Source organism: Anopheles maculipalpis, chromosome X (genome assembly GCF_943734695.1).
Source record: "Anopheles maculipalpis chromosome X, idAnoMacuDA_375_x, whole genome shotgun sequence".
In the NCBI taxonomy this organism is placed as follows: Eukaryota; Metazoa; Arthropoda; class Insecta; order Diptera; family Culicidae; genus Anopheles; species Anopheles maculipalpis.
In genome coordinates, this window is record NC_064870.1 from 565,709 (window position 1) to 585,041 (window position 19,333).

General features: G+C 48.9%; 4 protein-coding genes across 5 annotated transcripts in view; 1 reads left to right on the top strand and 3 right to left on the bottom strand.

Moving 5' to 3' along the window:
- The window catches only part of LOC126557930 (UNC93-like protein MFSD11), a 240,393-nt gene extending 231,458 nt beyond the window's left edge, over positions 1-8,935 (bottom strand). Inside the window, exon 1 of the mRNA XM_050213855.1 lies at positions 8,928-8,935. The gene's annotated coding sequence lies outside the window, so the exon portion shown is untranslated. The remainder of the gene's footprint in view (positions 1-8,927) is intronic.
- Positions 1-19,333, top strand: part of LOC126556714 (protein GPR107) — a 381,205-nt gene that overhangs the window by 204,986 nt on the left and 156,886 nt on the right. The window lies entirely within an intron of this gene.
- LOC126556829 (uncharacterized) lies at positions 4,697-7,909 on the bottom strand. Its single transcript, XM_050212354.1, has 4 exons — positions 7,412-7,909; positions 5,775-6,074; positions 5,232-5,698; positions 4,697-5,144 (listed from the first exon to the last, which is right to left on the bottom strand). Exons 1-4 carry the CDS (start codon positions 7,907-7,909, stop codon positions 4,697-4,699), a joined length of 1,713 nt encoding a protein of 570 aa, XP_050068311.1.
- LOC126562695 (fl(2)d-associated complex component) lies at positions 11,049-18,360 on the bottom strand. Its single transcript, XM_050219299.1, has 3 exons — positions 18,162-18,360; positions 14,047-18,069; positions 11,049-12,366 (listed from the first exon to the last, which is right to left on the bottom strand). Exons 1-3 carry the CDS (start codon positions 18,324-18,326, stop codon positions 11,080-11,082), a joined length of 5,475 nt encoding a protein of 1,824 aa, XP_050075256.1. The 5' UTR covers positions 18,327-18,360; the 3' UTR covers positions 11,049-11,079.

Genomic DNA, 19,333 nt, shown 5'->3' on the forward strand with positions numbered 1-19,333 from the left:
CCAATCCTCTATTCCCGTTTCCTTCACACGATTCCTTCCACTTGTCGATTTTACAACTCAACGATAGGAGGACGAGAACTAGGAAAATAGGATAGCGATAGAAGGAGAGAGAGAGAGAGAGAGAGAGAGAGAGAGAGAGAGCGAGAGAGAGAGAGATATAGAAAGCGAGAGAGAGAGAGAGAGAGAGAGAGAGAGAGAGAGAGAGAGAGAGAAGAAGGAGTTGAAAAAAGTTGTGAATGTCTTTTAAATCCATTCCTCCTGTTCCGAATCATCGTCCTTAAACGAAAAGGAAATACTAATATTCCCTTCCTTTGAAACCTTGCCCGTTCGCTTCCCATACACACACACATAAGTCCCCGTTCCACATGTCACGATCGTTGGAGTATTTTAAATGTTGTTAGTGTAGCCCCAATGCGCAAAACAAAAAACAAAAAAAAAAAGAAAAAGGAAAGAAGGAAGGAAACAAAACAGAAAATCCAGAACAGTCGGGTAGTAGAATCGGCATCCAGCTTGTGAGGCACTAATGTTTGGCCCGATGTTTCGACAGCAAGCAGCGACAATTTCCGGCAAAACGCAACTGTGGCAGGCGTTGGCGTGGCAGTCTAAAATAAAGATCATGTTTGTACTTTGAAAAAGGGTGAGTTCCTTTTGGCATGCTTATTTTACTTGCGGGGTTTTCTACGGTGAAGGTGTTTAATTACTTTTAATTTCTTGGAACACTTGATTGCGCTCCTGATAATTCGTTTTAAATTATTAATTGTTCTTTTTTTTTCGCCGAAGGAAATTATCTGCTGCAGAATGTACGCGTGTTGCTGTATGAGTGTATGTGTGTGTGTATGTATGTGAATAATTAAACATGTCAGCATCCGAACATATCCGGTCAACTGCAAAGCTCGGGAAGAGAAAAGATTTCTAAAGTATCGCTTTCACTGTGATTCCGTGGAGTGCCTTTGTGAAGAAGCTGTTATCAGAACACAACGGACTAGTACAAGCTCTCTTCCGAAATGGGGCCCCTTTTTCTGGGCCGATAAGGTGACAGTGCGAGCATGATAAATGTTGTGCCTGTCACAACAATGGCCCCAGCTGAAGCCGGGAGCCACCTCATATCTCGCCAGCCGACCGAGCAAAAGTGATTTGCGGGAGAAGAGAATGCGAAAATAATTTGCTAGACAGCCGGGATCCCACGGGCCGGTTTCTTGTTTTTTTTTTCCACGTGATGAAAGTTTGGTGCTTTTGGATGTGATGGTGATCAGGGCAACTGTCATCAACATCAGCTTATCACGACGGGTGGAACATCGCGCCCTCCTTACTGAGGGTGGCAAAAAACCTCTCAAAAGGGTTTGTGTGAGTGAATGTGCTTTTGTGTGGAATGTTTTTTGTTTTTTTTGTTTTGTGCTGATTCTCCTAAAGTGATGTGTTAGACATGCTTTGCGGAAGTTTTCGTGTATGGAATTAGTTCTTTTCACTGTGTGTAGCGGCATGCGTAGAATGTTACGCAGCAAATGACAACGTTGTACGATGAGTACGATGGATATCTGATACCACACACACAACACAATCACCCAGAAAACTTTAATATCGGTTAAGTGAATGGTGAAGAGAGAGAACAAAATGACGAAACGTGTAAGTGACGCAAAAGGATTACTCTAAATGCAAAGCGGCAAACGTTCAAGCTTCTTAAGCTTGCACGTGAAAGACGGCTGCAAGTGTTAGCGATTCCGTACACATCCGAACAGTCTGCCATGCTTGTGTTCGTATCAGAATATTGTAGCCAGTTGCTGTTTTAGCCACCAAACACCAAACACAAACATTTTCTGGCACAAAAAAACACGAAGAATAAAAAAGACTGCAACAACGAACTAGTTAATTATGCAAGACCGCGAGTCCATGGATACTGAAACCGGAACCATGGATAAATGGTGCGCTTACCGCAGCAACATCCTGGTGTTCCGGACGAGCGACGTGAAGGAAAAGCCGGCACTGTATACAAGGTACGTAAAGGAATTTTTATTTAAATAATCACACAAGCATACAATAATTCAAGAAATGAAATCCTGTTGGGACGGGCGTGGAGATATCAAGCCGCTATTCTTTTCATTTATACCATTTCATATATACGACCCACATCGTCGGGTGTGTATCTCTACTGCCCTCGTACGATAGGAGCTTACCGATAGAGCCGATTGGTAAAATTTGCTAAATACTGGACTCCTTTCCGCACTTCTCGGCCTGGAACCCAGCAGCTAATAGCTGTTTTCATGTTCCAGCCGTCAGACTTTCAGGCCCGCATACACACACACACGCGCACACTAGGGCCTGCTTCAATGTTTTGCTAATTTAACTGAAAACCACAAATCAATTCCACAATTTCCACCGATGCAAACGTATTGTAGTAGAATTCGCATAAACCAATTTTAGGCTCGTTCAGCCATACGGTTGAAGGCACACACTCCGCTCTACCCGGCCGGGAACAAGCTTAGGCATGTAGACAGACGGAATAAAATAAAATCACTCAATACGTTTCGGTGCCGAAAACGAAGCCAACCCCGTTAAACATCACCGTACCGAGCGCGTGGCTCCAATGGGTGGGGCAGTTCCGCTGCGTCGCCTAAAGGTAGGCAAAGCGCAATGCATCAATGCAAGGCGTTCATTACGGAACGCACGATAGGGTTGTACGTACGGTGTGTGGTGCAATACAGGACTGCTCTGAGCCTTCTTCACCATCCCTACTACACCCAAGCACACCCTCCCACCCCACCCCTTACCTATACAACATTTGCTGAAAGCTTCCAATTAGTTAGCGCTTATTGAGTTTAATTAAATCTATTGTTTTTCGCGAGCGCGCGCCCGTAATTAGCAACGGTACTAGGGCACAAATGGCATTTGTTGCTGCTCTACCCAGACCTTACTGAATCTGTGTGTGTGTGTGTGTGCGTGCTATTGTGGATGATTTTGTATTTTGCGCTATCGAAAAAAAAAGGACTACAGGAAAGACAGGAAGTAGTGGAAAAATGATTTAAAACTTCACCCCCTCCACCACCACAAAACACCTCGAAAGCATAAGCGGGCGCGCGCCCATACGAGGAAAACATATTACCCACTCACACATCTGCTACCGTGCGTGTGGAGCACATTTGTGGTGCGGGGAGAGGCTTCTTTCTCAGCTCACCCCTAGCCAGTCCACATTGATGGGCACGCACACCTGTTGAAATTGATAGCAAAGGCAGGGTATGTTGGATGCAGGGACTGTGTGCTGCCCAGTGCGCAACCAGAACACACGAACCCCCGTCATAAATTTGCGGCAACGCATATCACCACGGTGGTGGAAAGTGCAAAATGGGAAGCGAAATTAGTATTTACGATTCGCCGCACGGGCTTTATGCTTAATTCGGCTCGGTGCGTCCGTACCCTGTCTGTCGCAGGGTATCCCTTTGCCTGTTTGTGTGTGTGTATGTAGATCATGTTCATACCGCAATCAGCGAAAAAAAAACAATCCTTTGCGCAACTACCTTTCACGATTTTAGCAGCAGTAGCAGCAGCGAAAATGTATGATCTGCATGTGGAGCCTGCTGACCCCGAAAAAAAGCGTTAGCGCAGCGCGTGCTGACGGTACCGTTGTCGGTGGAAATGAAAATTGATGTCAGAAAAAGATATCCTTCCACGTCCGTAACAGTAGTGGCGAAGCCGGTTTTCGATGTCGGTCGGCTTATCAGTTACACACAGCGCAGGTATGCTCTGGGTCCCCCCACGACCAGATACTTCCAAGAATTTCTAGAGCAATTTTGATTGAATTGTGTGAACGTAATAATATGCGCGCAACAACTGAGGAAAAGTCACTGAAGCGTATTTGTGATGGATCAGTGCCAGGATTTTGCTTAATTAGCATAAATTTAATCGCCTCCTTCCATTGCACGGTAGTGCTAGCAACAAGTATAGTCAATTCAAAACAAGCCACTTGACGGTCTGCAGCACAAATATCGAGTGCTGAAAATATTACGCAAACATGCTCTGTTTCTCGAAAGTATGTCTAAGTTAGGTTGCTAACTTTAACTTAAGTCTGGAGGAAGTTGGAATACTTCGCTGCATCCTGTGATATGGATGATGTCAGCATACTGGTTAGTCTCACTATAAAGCAAACCATTCCACTGGCTATCTGTGCTCCAAAAACAAAGAAAGCAAAGCCTACGTTTAGTAATTAGTTTCGTAACAAATTCTAGCTAAATTTGTACAGCTACCTTGGCAACGGATTGCTGTCAGTGACTTTTTGAATGTCCTGCTGTCCAGAAACGAACTCTTTCAAAAGCCTGACTAGTTGAAGATATTTTTAAAAACATGTATTCACTTCAGTTTTGTTTTGGTTTGTTTACGTTTAACAAATGCCCAACAAAACCAGTTTCCGCACTTAAATTAAGATAATAAGAGCTTAAGCACGCGTTGCCCAGTATCAAGAACGAAAATGTACAATTAATAGTGTGGCTCCGCAGGCCGGCAATGAGAGATGGTGCGTTTCGTTTCGTGACACACCTCCTTAGCTTAAGAAATACTGTTCATTCCTGGGGCTTTTGTTCCCTCGCATCCGCGCTACCACGCGGCAGGCAGTCGTCGTCGTTGTCTGGCAGCTTCCAACGCTCTGTAGCACCGTCTATATAAGGAGCTAGGCTGTACGCTGATCGATGTAACACCTAGAGTAACACCATCAAGACATTAGTACCCGGTCTTCCTCGTCAGACAGCATCGTCGTCAGTGTGTTATCCTCCGCAGAGAGCGTGGTTGTGTCGGTGTGTCCTCCGGTTTCATGCTTGCTGCCGCTACTATGCAGGCTAGTATCTGGCGGGTGTGCTGGTTGCTGTGTGGCAGCCACTGCCAGCAGTAGTGGTTGGGTCGATGCATCCGGTGCGCTAGTTGGCGACGGTTGCTGTCTCGTCAGGGGATTGTTAGTTGCCGTAATAGCATTGTCAGCCATCCGTTCGCCCGATTCGCCTCCATTCTTTGCACGATTGGTAGGACGATCCGATCGCCGTAAGCACTCGATGCTGTAGATGACTAGGAAGGTGGTTGCCAGCAGACAACCAGCAAGGTTTAGAATCGTCGAGACAATCATCACGTAGTACCAGATGCCGTGCACTTCGTTACAATTAAAGTCGCTAGATGAAAGACCAAAAAAAAAAATAATAAAAGTCTTGAATGTCTTCACGCTGGTCAAAAGTTCTATCCCGGCGGAAAAGACCTACCGATATTCCAGCCTTATTACACCCTCGGGCACGCGGGATTCATCGCCGTTTTGGAAGTTAAAACCACTGATCATCGGTAGCGTGTCATTCGTACCGAAGTCATCCGGTGGGTTCGTCGTATTTGCCATCATCGTCGCCATCGTTGCCCTTGCCGCGCGGGTATCGATCGTGCAGACGCAGGTGGACGAGTTAACGTTGAACGTAAACTGTGGCTCGCAGCGCAATCCTTCGGCGGACAGATTGGTCGCATGTATCAGCGCATAGATGAACGCCAGCATGGTAAAGAAGATGGTCAGCAGCAGTACGATCAGTGCGTTCACACGCAGAAAGTGAAAGCAATTTTCGCGCCAGGGTGACTGCTGCTGATGCAACAGTCGTGAAACGTTCTGGGATCCTCCTTTCGACGTACCGTTGCGGGCACGCTTGAACTGGAATAGTATCAGAAACAGCGCTCCACACACAATGAGCTGTTGCCGAGATAGAAGCAAACAAGGCAGGGAGTTAGAGAGTAATTGTTTCCTTGCGGATCGAAGAATAACTTACGATCATGCCTGACCAGTAAGGATTGTCTTTCGTGTTGGTGGACGGTGACCACACCATGATGGCAAGCCCGATCACGTTCAGCACTAGACCGATTAGGATTTGCAAAATCATCACCGTGCGGCACAGGCGCAGATGGCGCAGGTTGAGCGAATTGCCTGGTGGATATAGCACAGGAACCGATTTGTTTACCACCAGCATCCGACTGTGGCGCAGGCTGCTGCGCGTTGGTTTGTGTCGGCCGATGAGCGTGCTGGCATTTTTGGTAAAGTTTTGCGGCACGGTTGTCGTCATGTATACGGCCTGGCAGAAAAAAAGAAGGAAAGGGAAATCATAATGAATGGTTCAGTTGGCACCAACAAGCTCAAGATGTTGCTTGGCGGTGTAATGTGTTGTACCCGTAGCTAAATAGTTTCAGCCCTACCATGTACAAGGGAACCACCATCTGGATGAGATTTGATACGCGTTCCTATCGAGCATAAAGATCGCCTCGGCCATCGGCCCTTTAAATAGGAACAGGGGACTTACGGTCGACATTAGGTCGACGAACAATCGATTGGGTAGTTGCCAAACTATTGAGAAGTATTTAGGCGCAAGGCCGCCACCACCGCTCGAGTGCTACGCCACGGTAGGAAAACAATTAACAACTCGAGAACGTGTCTTTCCTATCTTAAACAATTGTTTTGAACGCTTTCGACAAACTGCTGCCACCGTTAAGCGATAAGACTATCGCACGCAACTAGACTGAAATGAGTTGAATGAGAGTGATGTTATGCTTCAAATTCCAAAACGTTGCTTTGCATGTGACTCACTGTGCCTGGCGGTGACGAATTCCAGTGGAAAACGATCACACACCGCAATGTCAGCAAAAACGCTAAAGAAGCATTAATATGAGATCATTCTCGGGCCCTTGTCCATAAAAATATTGGACACAGGGTGTGAAGAACAACGAAAGTGAACCAAGGGGAGAACATGAAACGCAGGTCGAACCGCGAACCGCCGTTTTTACGTGAAATTCTTCACGGTTCAGTGCGGCAAACACATGGGAGAGGCTACTGGCACAAACGGCACACCACTGCCGGAACGGAACCGATCGGTAACAATGAACCATCCCACCCCAAGGGCGCGAGGTACTGTGTGTCTATACACAACACAACACACACACAATCACACAACATCCGTTTTGGGCTTTTGTAGAGTTTTTCCTTTAGCATGGCCTGGGTCTGGTGCGGAAAAGCGGAATTACCATTGCGCGGCGAGCTTAAGTAACATGCTGCTGTTCCCAATAATTGCCTATTGTACTCGTGCGCACTATGGAGCCGAGCGTTGATGAGTGTCTTGTTTGGTTAGTCCACGGGGTTTGGTGTGGTAGCATACACGCTTTTGCCCTTCAAATTTCAATTAACGTGCCCAGGGGTATGAAATCCCACACGGAGCTCGCATTCTTAAGGCCACGCGGCTTGAACGGCACAGGTCTCTTTTAAACTGGCAGGACCGGCGCCGATTCAAACTCTCGTACTGAGTTAGCAGGACCTGCTAGGTCGGGTCGTAAAGCGAAGAAAAATATCGTCTCCAGCAGCTACGGGTTTCAAACTATTACGTAGGCCAACTGACAACAACATCTGACGAAGCTCACTCACCTCTGAAGGGCCACTAGTGTCGGGCAGTTTGATGCTGATGGTTTTGATGGTAGAATTGGGACGCGAGCAGCGTGGCGTGCTGGTGGTCGCTTCGCTTGCCATTTCCGCGGCGCTGGACGGTGACACCGATGGCGATCGCATCGGTGCAGTCGACGCACCGCTGGATGTTGGCGAAGAAGCGGATGCACCGGCATTCCCATGGTCGTACGATCGGATCGGAGTGGTTGGCGAAGTGATGTTGTGGTTGGGTGGGACCTCGTCCAGACTAAGTGGGCCAGCAGTCGGCGGTGCGACGCTCAGCCCAAAAAAGTCCGATTTAGCGGTGCTGTGTACCGATCGCCGATCGGGAATGTTTTCATCGAACCGGAACTGAATGTCCGGAAACTGGATCGTCCGGCCACCGGACGACGAAGTTGACAGGTTATCGTAGAAGCTAAGGGGCCGTTCGCCAGCCGGGGTGGTCGGCGATAGGTGCGACTGGGGCGCGGAAGACGACATGATATCGGCCCACTGAGCGAGCGCTGGTCAAAGTTTTACAAATGGTTCTTTTTTTTTGGTGAAAAGATGGCAGCAGAGTATGCCAACCACACAGAAAAAAAAAAAACAAATGGCTTCTCACTGTGAGCCTCTTTTTTATCGTTCGCTTGTGGATGATGACCTTCGGAGGCTGATGACCATAACCATCATCATCATCCTCATCTCGCGAAAGGTATGCAGCGAGAAGAACACGCGGAGCAGCAAGCAGGCCTATGGCGTCTACACACACACACACATAGAGACACGTGGCTTTGGGTCCGTTCTGCAACGGTTGATTGAAGGTATTTTTTGGGTTTTTGAGAGATACCGGTTTGCCTGCTTTACTTCTGATTTGGACGCGTTGCTCGCCTTTGGACGGCTCGCGTTCGAACACGTCAAGCTGCGCGATCGTGCCCCAGTATGCTACTATTTGTTTTACTTTTTTTAATTTACCATTTGTTTAATTTAAAACATTTATTTATCACATTGCGCACACACACACACACACACAGTTCTCGCACACTTGGCGTCGACCACTTTCACTCAAACGCACCTTTACTCGAAAGCGGACATTTCTCCAACGATAGCCGCTCCATCCGCTGCCTCGTTGATCCGCTTTTCGTCTGCCCCGCGCAAGCACCCACAATTATTTTCTTTTTTTTTTTGTATACGCACACGCACACACAGACACTTTCGAATACGCATTCGAACGCGTGCGTTCGCGCGCTGCTGCTACTGTTATTCGCTTGTTGTGTGGCGTTCGCAATTCAGCACGGCTGGCACGGTTAATTCAGTTTTTCCTGCTTATCGGTTTCGACCCGTTGGGCGGAAAAGCGATACCCCGTATGCACACACGCAGAGGGAAAACACCAGAATGCGGTGCCAGTGAAGAAAGATGCGTTCGCGGTTCCATTGCTTCCAAGGGTTGGAATGAGAGCGATCGGGCGGGCGAGAGAGAGAGAGAACGAGAGAGAGGGAGAAAAAGATCGTTCAAACAACGCGCACGATCGCGCAAAGAGCATTTCGCTTCGCTCTTTCGCTCTTTCCTATAGTGTCGCCTCGCATCTCGTTTGTACGATCGGCGATGACGGTTTCTCTCTCTCTCTCACACTTACTTTTTGCTCTCTTGAACTGCATTAAGAGAAAGAGAGCCGGCAGGGGTGCGTATTTCGCTCGAGTCTTATATCTTTACATGTAAATTTGTAAAGCTTACAAGTATTTGCATGTTTAGTATTACCATTTGTCTAATTATGCGTCATCTTCTCATGCATCACCTATCCAATGAAGTCATTAAAGGTCATGAGTGCATTAACCAAATCTTCGAATTTCAATAGATTGCAAATCCCTGGTGTATCGCCAAATGCAATTACACCCTCAACACACCGTATATTAGCATTTTAAATCTCGAAAAAACGGTTCACTTCCGGCGATCTTAACGAGGCCTAGAAATGAGTTCAAATTTCATCCAACCGGCAGCATCTTCATTCTCAGCCTAAACTGGACGAGCGATTTGAGGGCCTTTAGACAACCCAACCAACTGCTACGCTCAGCTTCTCTTCTAAGTGCGCCAACCTTTGCCGTTGGCCGTTAATGGTAATAATCTTCCTAAGCAGCAGCATTAAACTGCGCTAACCTCTGCAGCACACAATCTCCTTTCATCTTAAAGCATTCTCATGCATATACCGGAAGCAGACGGCGAGGACTAGACAACAACATAAACGACTTTTGCTCTAAATTTAAATCCAACTGCAGGGACCGTGTGTTCTAGCGTTCTTGCGCGAGCGGCATAATCCATCAAATGATTGTTGTTTCTGTGGATGGAATGCGTCTCGCCGGCTGGAAGGTGGATAAATATGTTGCAAAAGCCGACAGATCTTTCTAAGTAATTTGAGATTTGATTTGGAAAACGAAAAAAAAAGCCATTTGATACACTATAGAAGGCACTCTAAAGCAGCTATTTCGATTCCGGTGATGCTTGAAGCTTGTTGAAAACGATATTTGCTGTTTTGCTGAAACACGATATCGTTAAGATAGGGAAGATCATACCACAGTTACACGGTTGAAATCATCCAGAAAATATGTGCGTGGGTTTTGCGCACAGCGACCAGCACGAACCGTGACCGAACATAATTATAAACAAAGTCTGAACCTCTGGCGAGAGAACGTAATATCGAAGATCGAATGTGATGATGCGTGTAGATGAAGATGCTCTGACTGGTGTCTGAGTGCCAGACAATCGATGCTATTTTACAACATAACGATGACTCCGGTTCTCGATTGTTTACAGCACCCGCATCTCTATTTTACCAAACAGGGTAGGGATAAAAAAAAAAGAAAAGCTAATTTGTTATGAGGTAATTAGGCCAATTTCTGCCAAACGACCATGCTTTCTGGGATGGGACACGAAGATGAGGGTATTGGAAATTAGATGGCACCTGGCACAGCTTGTCAATGCCTTCCGATGTACGGATTTCTTCATTTCAAATAGCTTTTGCAACAGGATTATTCTGAAAATGACAAGTTTTCTCATGACGAGACGCAAGATGTGTCATCTGCATCCTATACGATCACCGATGCTGTTGCTGGTTTGTCGACAATATACGCTATCGCGCGTACTCTCTTTATTGCTCGAGGTGTACTTTTATTCTTATTATTATTATTATTCTTACTTGTTTGACACATATCTTAGAAGATGTAGGGATGTATTATTTGACGGATGCGACCAGTGACTCACGATGATTTCGTTTGCTCGGAAATAACTTCTCAAACTTTTCACACTCTTCGTACCAATCTAACCAGCATTTGTAACAAATTCAATGCATATTCTAAAGGATGCGGGGCATAGGGCATATTTGTTACTTACTCATGCCTAGATTTAGATACAAAATACACGATATTGAAATAACGCCCCGAATAATACAGAAGAATAGTAAAATAGTTATTGGCAGGTCGCCAATAAAGCTTGGCGACCTGCCTTACGCAACAGCGCCGTTACATCTGCGACGCTCATCAACCGTGGTCCATAATGACGATGACGCCAGCAAAGGACCCGGCGACCACCGTTCTCGGCTTCGTTGTTGCCCTCCGCCCGGTTCCGCGCAGTACCGGGCATCGTTGCTTCCGGCGACCGGAAACGGTCGCAGCAGACACTCTCAGACCGCTGCCAGTGTGGTGCAGATACCCTGCGACCGTAGCTGCTCTTGCTGGGCAACCATTTGCCGGTACATCTGTACGATCTGTTCGTGCAGTGCGGTCGATGTTGTACCGCCCCCGCCACCGAGCGGTGCGTCTGCAAGAATTTCCTGGTGCAGATAACCGGCCGCAGCACCGGCTGCACAGGCAGTCATCGTTGCCAGTGTGGCCGGTGGAAAACCGCACAGCTGTCGACGTATCTGTAGATCCTTCCGTGCGCTCAGCGCCCGTCCACACTGGTGCCGTTGCCCAGGAACGGGTTCGGTCGCTAGAATCAGATTCCGACGCAGCCGTGTTTGTTCGCGTAGTGCCACATGTACAGCGGCGATTGGATATAGAATGCGATCGACCTCTTCCAGCTCGCGCTCGATACTGTTCACAATCGTGCCGGCTGGCAGTTCCGGTAGGGGTTGCTTTTGGGTAGGCTTCAATTCACCAGCTTCGATCGGTTTCTTTGTGTTGTTACTTTGCTCTTCTTCGGATTTTTCCGTCTTGATCGATGCAGTGTCCCCTTCCATGGACGCTCCACCGTCACCAGCAATCGGCTTGTCATCGTTTGCCTTCTCTTCCTCCTTGTCCTTCTTAATCCCGACGGCAGCAGCGGCAGCCGCTCGGAACTCTTCCAACTCTTCGCGAAGCTTTTCCTTGGATTCGGTTAACACGCGCTGAGCGTAATTCGCACCTGCCAGCCGTACGGAAATGCCCATATCCAGCAGAATGTGGTGTGCCTTCCAACGGTTCCGTGCCGACACTGGGAACTGCTGCTCGAGTTGTGTGACCGGTTTCAGTGGACGGAGCGTATCCTGCGTCAGACTGCCCCAATTGACACCGAGCGGATCGCCCAACCCGCGACACCGGCTGCTCTCTTCCGCTTCGAGCTCCCCATCCGATATTTCCTCGAAATCGAGATCCATCTCTTCCTTTAGCTCTTTGTTCGCGTTGAGCTTGCCTACGTCCTTGGTCGGTTGCTCCTGTACCGGGGCACTGCCAGCAATTGGTACCACTTTACTGTCCGGACCGGGCAAAACCTGCCCAACCGAGGTCGTATCGGCTTCCGGGTGTAGTGTCTCTTCACTGTGCTGCAGAACTGTCGATGCGGCGGCAGCAGTTGTGGCAGCCATTGTCGGTATAGTCGCTGCTTCAACTCCAACGTCCGCCTCTGCCTCATTGCCGATCAGATCAACCTGCTGACTACTTCCACTGCGATCGGTCGATATAGAATCGCATAGTTGGTTCGCGCTCATGTCCTGCAAAAATGAATCGAATGATTAAAACTTTCATTCCGATACGTTCAGTATAACCCGTGAGTAAGATAAAACGGGAAAAGAAATCAACCCAAAGTCTCATGCTACTGCTATCGCAATGAACAAAAAAAAAATCCCTAGCGGGATAGGGCTCAACGAAAGCTTGCAACAGGTGGTAAAACTCTGGTCATGCGAAGCATCATTCTACTCTCTCTCTCTCTCTCTCTCTCTCTCTCTCTCTCTCTCTTTCTTGTTACGCTAAATATCCGTAAAATTTTACTTTAGTCGGATCTAGCGATACAATTATACGCATAGTGTGTTCTTGTTTTTTATTACTATTTGAAAAATGTTTATACTTCATTCACATATGATTGGACACCATTTTACTGCTTTAATTGTTATCATTTTACTGCTTCATTTGTAGATCATGCTCGTCATGTAACATAGTTGAGGAGATTAAGCTAAAATAGGTACAAAAATAAATCCTTGGGAAACTTTTTTGGCACATTTCCATAATGCCAGGAAGATGTCGTATACCCAAACATTTCAGCTAAAAAATTAATGATTTGGGAACTGTTAGTAATTTGTATCCAATAATAATACTAACGCTGGCCTACAGAGGTGCTTATTTGTACTGTATCACACTATAACTTCGTGCTGCTAAATCCACAATATATCCGTTACTGACAGTTGAACATCATTATTAGACAGAGTGGAAACAAACACTCACAAAATGAAACAAAAAAAAATGAAAATACATATTTGCGAAAAACTGCACACAAAATTAAGGAAGAAACTCTATATCACCACCATGCAAAGCTTACAAAAGAACACAGTACTGAGCCAACCAAAACAAAAAAGGCAATGAGTGTGAAATAAAGTAGTGCTAGGCGAAAAGCGAGAGCTTGAAGTAAGGCAAAATTCACAGCTTACAGTAAGCAACAAACATGGCTTAAGGCCGTCGACGATAGCGTCCTCGTACGATTTGTAGCGTGCCTTGGACAGGAATGGTGGCCGGCGGCGCTGCTGCAACGGCTTTTCGGTCGTTCGCTGGTCCGTATCGATAGCGGTACACGTGTCATTCGCCATTGAGCTGTAGTCCTTGATTTCCTACCATCACATCACACCAAAACCGGGGAAAATAACCATCCGGAGTCCAACCAGCCCAGGTCCCAGCGTCGGGTGTTAGTAAAGTGCAACAGCAATCAGAATGATAGGGGTGAAGATGAGAGAAGAGGGGAAGGTGCAAAATGATCGGAAGATGAATATGAGAAAAAGCACGGCATAAAACACATTTCACTGGTATTGTTTTAGTTTTTAACGAGAACAAGTATGCTCCAGACCGGTACCATAGCGCATAGTGCCGTCAAGTTTGTTGACAACGAAGCCACAATTTTCTGTTTGATCCTTTCATTCCAAAGAACGCCAGTAGCAAAACAACAAGTTTGAATCGTAACGTGTGTTACTTATTGGTGATGGAAAATTACACAAAGTGAAGTTTATTGTGTTGACCGAAAAAAAAAACATTATCCAGTCCTCGCTGTTTACAGCGTGCACAGTACAGGTTATAACCAATCTTTTCAGCTAAAACCGAAATAGACTTCACTAATGAAACACACGTAACTTTAGACACATATCGCAAAAACATAACCAACAGTACATTGGAAGCTACATAACTCTTACCTCGTCACGCGTAAGAATGTCGTCCGGATCGTCACTGATTTCGCTCAAGTTGTCCACTTCCATTGCGTCGGCGTGCGATTGAGATGCCGGTCCGGCAACATCGCCACTTTCGGTGTCTTCGGCGGTTGGTGAAGCGGGTGTTATTGCGTTTACCGTTGTCGGTGCGCTTCCCGCTACCACCAGACTACCGTTAACGACAGCCGACACCGTACCGGACGCCGGCTCTTGCGGTGAGGATGGTTCATGGGGAGCTAGCGGACCGGAACCGGATTTCGCTATCGCTGGAGTGACCTGGGTCATTGGTCCAGCATCTTCCGGCGCTGGGCTGGCTGGATCATCGAGAACTTGGCAGCGTTGTATAGGTGTTTCGTCCGGCACTGATGCTACTGTTGCTGTCGGTGCAGCAAGATGTTTCGGTTCGGGATCGTAGCTACCGACTGGCGGACGATGGGATAAGCCGCCCAGAGATGGTTGGTGTTGCTGTTGCTGTTGCTGCGCATGATGATGATGCGCATGGTGATGATGGGGATGGTGTTGTTGCTGACCATCGCCGTGCATGTGCGGTTCTGTTAAAACACCTGACTGTCGCTGATTTTGCATGGTATGCATGTTATGATGCTGCTGCTGTTGTTGCTGTTGACCCATGGGTGATTGGTTCGCAGACGGTCCACCATGATGTGGTGGCTGCATTGAAGGGCCACCACCACCACCACCTCCAACTGGCGGTGTTTGACGGTGAACATGGCTATGCTGGTTAGGCGATTGGTTTGGAACCATTCCCATACCAGCCTGACGTTCGGCAAGATTCGCCTGTGTACGGTTCAAGCTGTATTTGTTCGGAGCGAACCGGTTAAGGCCTCCGCTCGGGCCGACTCCACCAGGACCACCACCACCTGGTCCTCCAACACCTGGACCACCACCAACGCCGATATGCGGTTTGCGTGGATGACCGTGGTAAGGGCCTTGATGATGATGCCGACGGAACATGGTGCGTTCGTTCGGCGGTCCGAGCCGTTGTTGGTGATGCATAAAGTCACCGCGTGGTTCATGGTCTCCCACGGGTCCCACCTTTGAAGCGTGCCAATCACCCGGCCCACCTGCTCCTCCACCGGACGGACCGACGCCTCCACCGCCAACATTCGGTGGCTGCTGCCAGGATCGCCGCGAAGGTGGACCACCACCTGCTCCACCACCAACATGTCCCCCGTGTCCACCACCGTGTGATGGTGGTGGAGGGCCTGGTGGTCCATTGCCACCCCGATCCCCATGTTCGTGCTCCCACTGACGCTCTTTGTACTTCCAATCCGCATGCACCATGCTGCGGTCCGGCTTATCCGGACCATGCCAAGACTCGCTAGGACCTTCCTTCCACGACGGTCGTTCGTCCCATGCACGGGACCCACGTGGCTCGCCCCCGCTGGGATAATTCCCGTCTAGCTCCAGTATTGAACCGTGCTCATTTCCACGGTTATTCCAATCACCCCGTCGATCGCTGGACCCCATCTCGCCCACTCGCGGCTCATACCGACTGCTCCGTTCGACACGATCGCATTCCCACCCACCACGTTCATGATGAGGCGGCGGTTCTCGTCTTGGAGGTGGATCATCTGGATAGTCACGCACGTACTCATCCCGTCCACCACCAACACCACCACCTGGTGCACGATCGCCACGGCTACCGCTTCCACCACCGCCCATCGCCATGCGCTCATCGTACGCCAACTCGTTGCGGTCCACTCGGTACTCCACCCGACCACTGCCTCCACCTCCACTACCAACCGACGGTTCACCCCGTACCAGTCCACCGACGTGTCGTTCATAGTGCGGTGGAGGTGAATCACGCCGTACCGATCGCATGGGCGGTGACACAAGATTGGCCCCGTACTCCCGTTCTCGGGAACGGCTCGAGGTGCGACGTTCGTGCATTTCGTGCAGATACGCCGTTCGTTCGTACGACCGATCACGCTCACGCATTGCACCTCTCGATCCACGGGAAGCTCCGGGCGAACACGGTGAACGGCTGCGATCGCGGTCAACGGATTTGCCGGGTGATCGGGCCGCTGCCAGCGCACGGGCACGCTCTGCTGGACGTGGCAGCAAACGTTCCACTGGCCGGTGCCGGTCCGGTTTTTCCAGCCCACCGTCGTTATCGCGTCGCAAGCCACGCGGCTGTGGCTGTACATGCGGATGCTGATGCTGCTCCTTCGCAACAAGCCGGTCCCGTTCACGCTGCCGCTCCTGAGCACGGGCCAAAACCTCTTCTCGTTCCTTCTCTCGCAGTACCTCGCGTTCGCGGTCGGCACGCTCGCGCCTTTCCCGCTCCTTCATGACCTCGTGGCGGCGGCGCTCTTCGCGCGTTAGCTCAGGCGTTCGTTCACGACGTAACGGCATCATTTCCCGGTAGCGTGTAGCGGAGGAAACTGCTGACATCGGTGAGGACAACCGTCGCTCGGGACTTTTCTTTCCCTTGCCCTGCAACTCACGCATCGGAACACCACCTCCACTCGCTCCTCCACCACTACCTACTCCACCACCACGTGACGAGACAGGTGATGCGGCGCCGGAACGCATGCGTGGCGATACGGGGCGCATTTTGAGCCGCTCCCGCTCTCTCTCCCGCTCCCGTTCCCGTTCGCGCAGTCTCAAGCGTTCTTTTTCACGCTCACGCTCTTTCTCGCGCAGTGCCAGCTCACGTTCCTTCTCGCGCACCCGCTCCCGTGCATCGATCGCCGACATTTTCTCCTTTTTCGACGAAGACGAACCAGAACTGAGCAGCTTTGCCTTAAGGGCGTACTTTGCTGCAGATGCTTTGGCGCTCGTCGGTGACAGTTCCCGGGACGATATCTTGCGCGATACGTGATGCGTTCCGCTGCCCGGACTGCTGCCCGGCAAACATTTCTTTACTCGTATCGTTTTTGTCAGTAGCACCGTACCACCACCACCCGCACTGTTGCCGCTCTTGGCCGCCTTCGCTAGCAGACGCTTGCTGCGTTCGGCCTGTTCGTGAACTGCTGCCGCTACGGCCAGCTTTTTCGCGTGTCGCTTGGACAGTTTGCTTGACGTGCCGATCGAAGTGGACGTCGTTACCGGTTCGGAGCTGGAGCTGGAATCGTTTCGCCGTGCGCGCGCGACGGCGTGGCGCTTTTTCAACCGACGGTGGTTTGAATTGTGCGACGACGAACTGGACGAGCTCGACGAATCCGACTCGGTCGTATCAGAACCGCTGCTACTGTTGGAGCTTTCGGACGTGCTAGAGGATGTGTGCTGCTGGGTCAGCTGCTGATGCCCGTGGCTACCATGACCGTGGCTACCGTGCCCATGCTGTGACTGCTGTTGCAGCGAATGCTGATGGTGCAAGTGCTGCTGTTGCTGCAGCTTCTGCTGCGAACGGTGTGAACTGCCGACTAGCTTTTTCATCTTTTTGCTCATTTCACTGCGACCGTCTTTCTTTTTGCCCGAGCTAGCGTCCATTTCTAGCTTTAACTCGTGCTGTAGTTCCTTACGCTTGCGCTCTAGAATGGCTTGGTCAGCATTCTCGAGCGATGATTGATCCCAGCCGCTAGCACCGGCTCCGGTGCTGCTTCGTTCGCTACTTAGACTGTGCACTCTTCGGTCGGTGCTGTGCGGCGTACGGGGCCGCTGTCTAGCCTCCGGCGGCACCTCACGATGTCGCTCCTGGTGTTGTTCCTGCTCCTGTTCCTGTTGCTGTTGCTGATATTTTTGGTAAGGATGGTGATGATGGTGATGATGAATTGATTCGTGATGGTGGTAGTACTGCTTCAGCGCGCCCTCCTCCAACTCTTCCTTCTCCACGGCAGCAGTACTATGTGCGACACCTCCCGTCGGTTGTTGTATGGTCGTGGCGATCTGTTTGGTTGCCTTTAGCTGCGCTTTAGCCGCCAGCTGAGCCTGTATGAGCCGTGCGTGTGCCGCTACACTTTCCGGCACGGTAACTGCGGTTGGTGGCGGAATCGACTCTTCCGAAGCTGACACGATGCGTTTCACAATCTCTTCCTTGCTTTCCTAAGGTATTGGAAAACAGATAAAATTCCAACAATTAAAATTATGGGAAGCAACCTGAGTGAATATTAATTCCAATACAACTTTATACGTACACCTGCTTCCTGTGCCTGATACTGCGTTTGCTGCGCTGATGATCCTCCAGCACGGCCAATTTTTTTCGTACCAAGACGCTGGAACACGCTGGGACGATCTTTAATCAAGGTGGATTTCTTGCTAGCGAGTTCTAGTGTTATTTTACGTTTGATCGGTGCCGACATCTTATTCCCAACTCAACCCCTCTGCCGACACATCTTAGGCACAATTTGCCCCGGCGTTTTGTGTCTAAAAGCGAAACGCCCCAAAAAAAGTTCTTTCCAGTGATTTCGGGGCTGGATGGGAATGGTTGAAAGTTGTTTAACGTTTTTTCGACATGATCATGCCACAACCAGGGATCATGTTCTTGAAGACGCACAGCTCGCACACCACCACTACAAATGCACCGCTTCACGTAACGCGTTTACAACTAGCTTACAAGCCACTCACCTTTTATGGTCTAGCTCGATCCGTGCCACAATGTTACAGCTAAGGAAAAAATATTAACAAACCGTAACGAGCAAGCGCCTTGCTTGTATATGCACTTTTAAAATTAATATGTCCTGCTTTGTATATGTCATGACAACTGGCCAATGACCCGCAACGTTACGGCGCGGTAGGCCCAAAATGAAACAGCATCACTGTACACTGCCCGGACTTAATGGGAACGCTTCATTGTGGCCGATGTTGGAAACAATCCCACAGCAAGTCAACCAGACCTCAAGATGATTAATTGAACGAATCAATAATCGTAAGCTTTTCTCACGAGGAATACAGTTCACTTTTAAATTATCCTATCTCCCACTTTGCCCGGATAAAAAAAGAATGATCTCAAACTTATGCATCGGAAAAGAAAGTTTTGACAGCTGTAGCCATTTTATTTGCCGTTTTGCGCATGCCCAAGGTGTATGTTTTAGAAGGTCCAGCCCTTATTGCTGGTCGCTATTGTTCGCTCTGAATTGAAAGTTTGTTGTTGTGATGCACAGAATATTGTAGATTTGTTTTTATTCGCCCATAGGGCGAAATGAAAGTTTTGTATGCTGCATATTCTCGCATGATAAAATTTACACCCCAATTAGTTGAGGCAATCTAGCCACTAACAATTACATTTTATTATCAAATAACCAATACAATCCGTTTTTTTTATTGCTAGTTTTTTTCCGAGCATCAATCGAAAAAACCTTGATACCAA

Excerpts from the sequence above, each read along its gene's own strand:
- LOC126556829 (XM_050212354.1), bottom strand. The coding sequence starts at position 7,909 with ATGTCGTCTTCCGCGCCCCAGTCGCACCTATCGCCGACCACCCCGGCT. Across the intron at positions 5,699-5,774 it reads CTTACTGGTCAGGCATGATC|CTCATTGTGTGTGGAGCGCT; the intron begins GTAAGTTATTCT and ends TCTCGGCAACAG. Across the intron at positions 5,145-5,231 it reads GTAATAAGGCTGGAATATCG|CGACTTTAATTGTAACGAAG; the intron begins GTAGGTCTTTTC and ends TCTTTCATCTAG.
- LOC126562695 (XM_050219299.1), bottom strand. The coding sequence starts at position 18,326 with ATGTCGGCACCGATCAAACGTAAAATAACACTAGAACTCGCTAGCAAG. Across the intron at positions 18,070-18,161 it reads ATCAGGCACAGGAAGCAGGT|GAAAGCAAGGAAGAGATTGT; the intron begins GTACGTATAAAG and ends CCAATACCTTAG. Across the intron at positions 12,367-14,046 it reads ACATTCTTACGCGTGACGAG|GACATGAGCGCGAACCAACT; the intron begins GTAAGAGTTATG and ends TCATTTTTGCAG.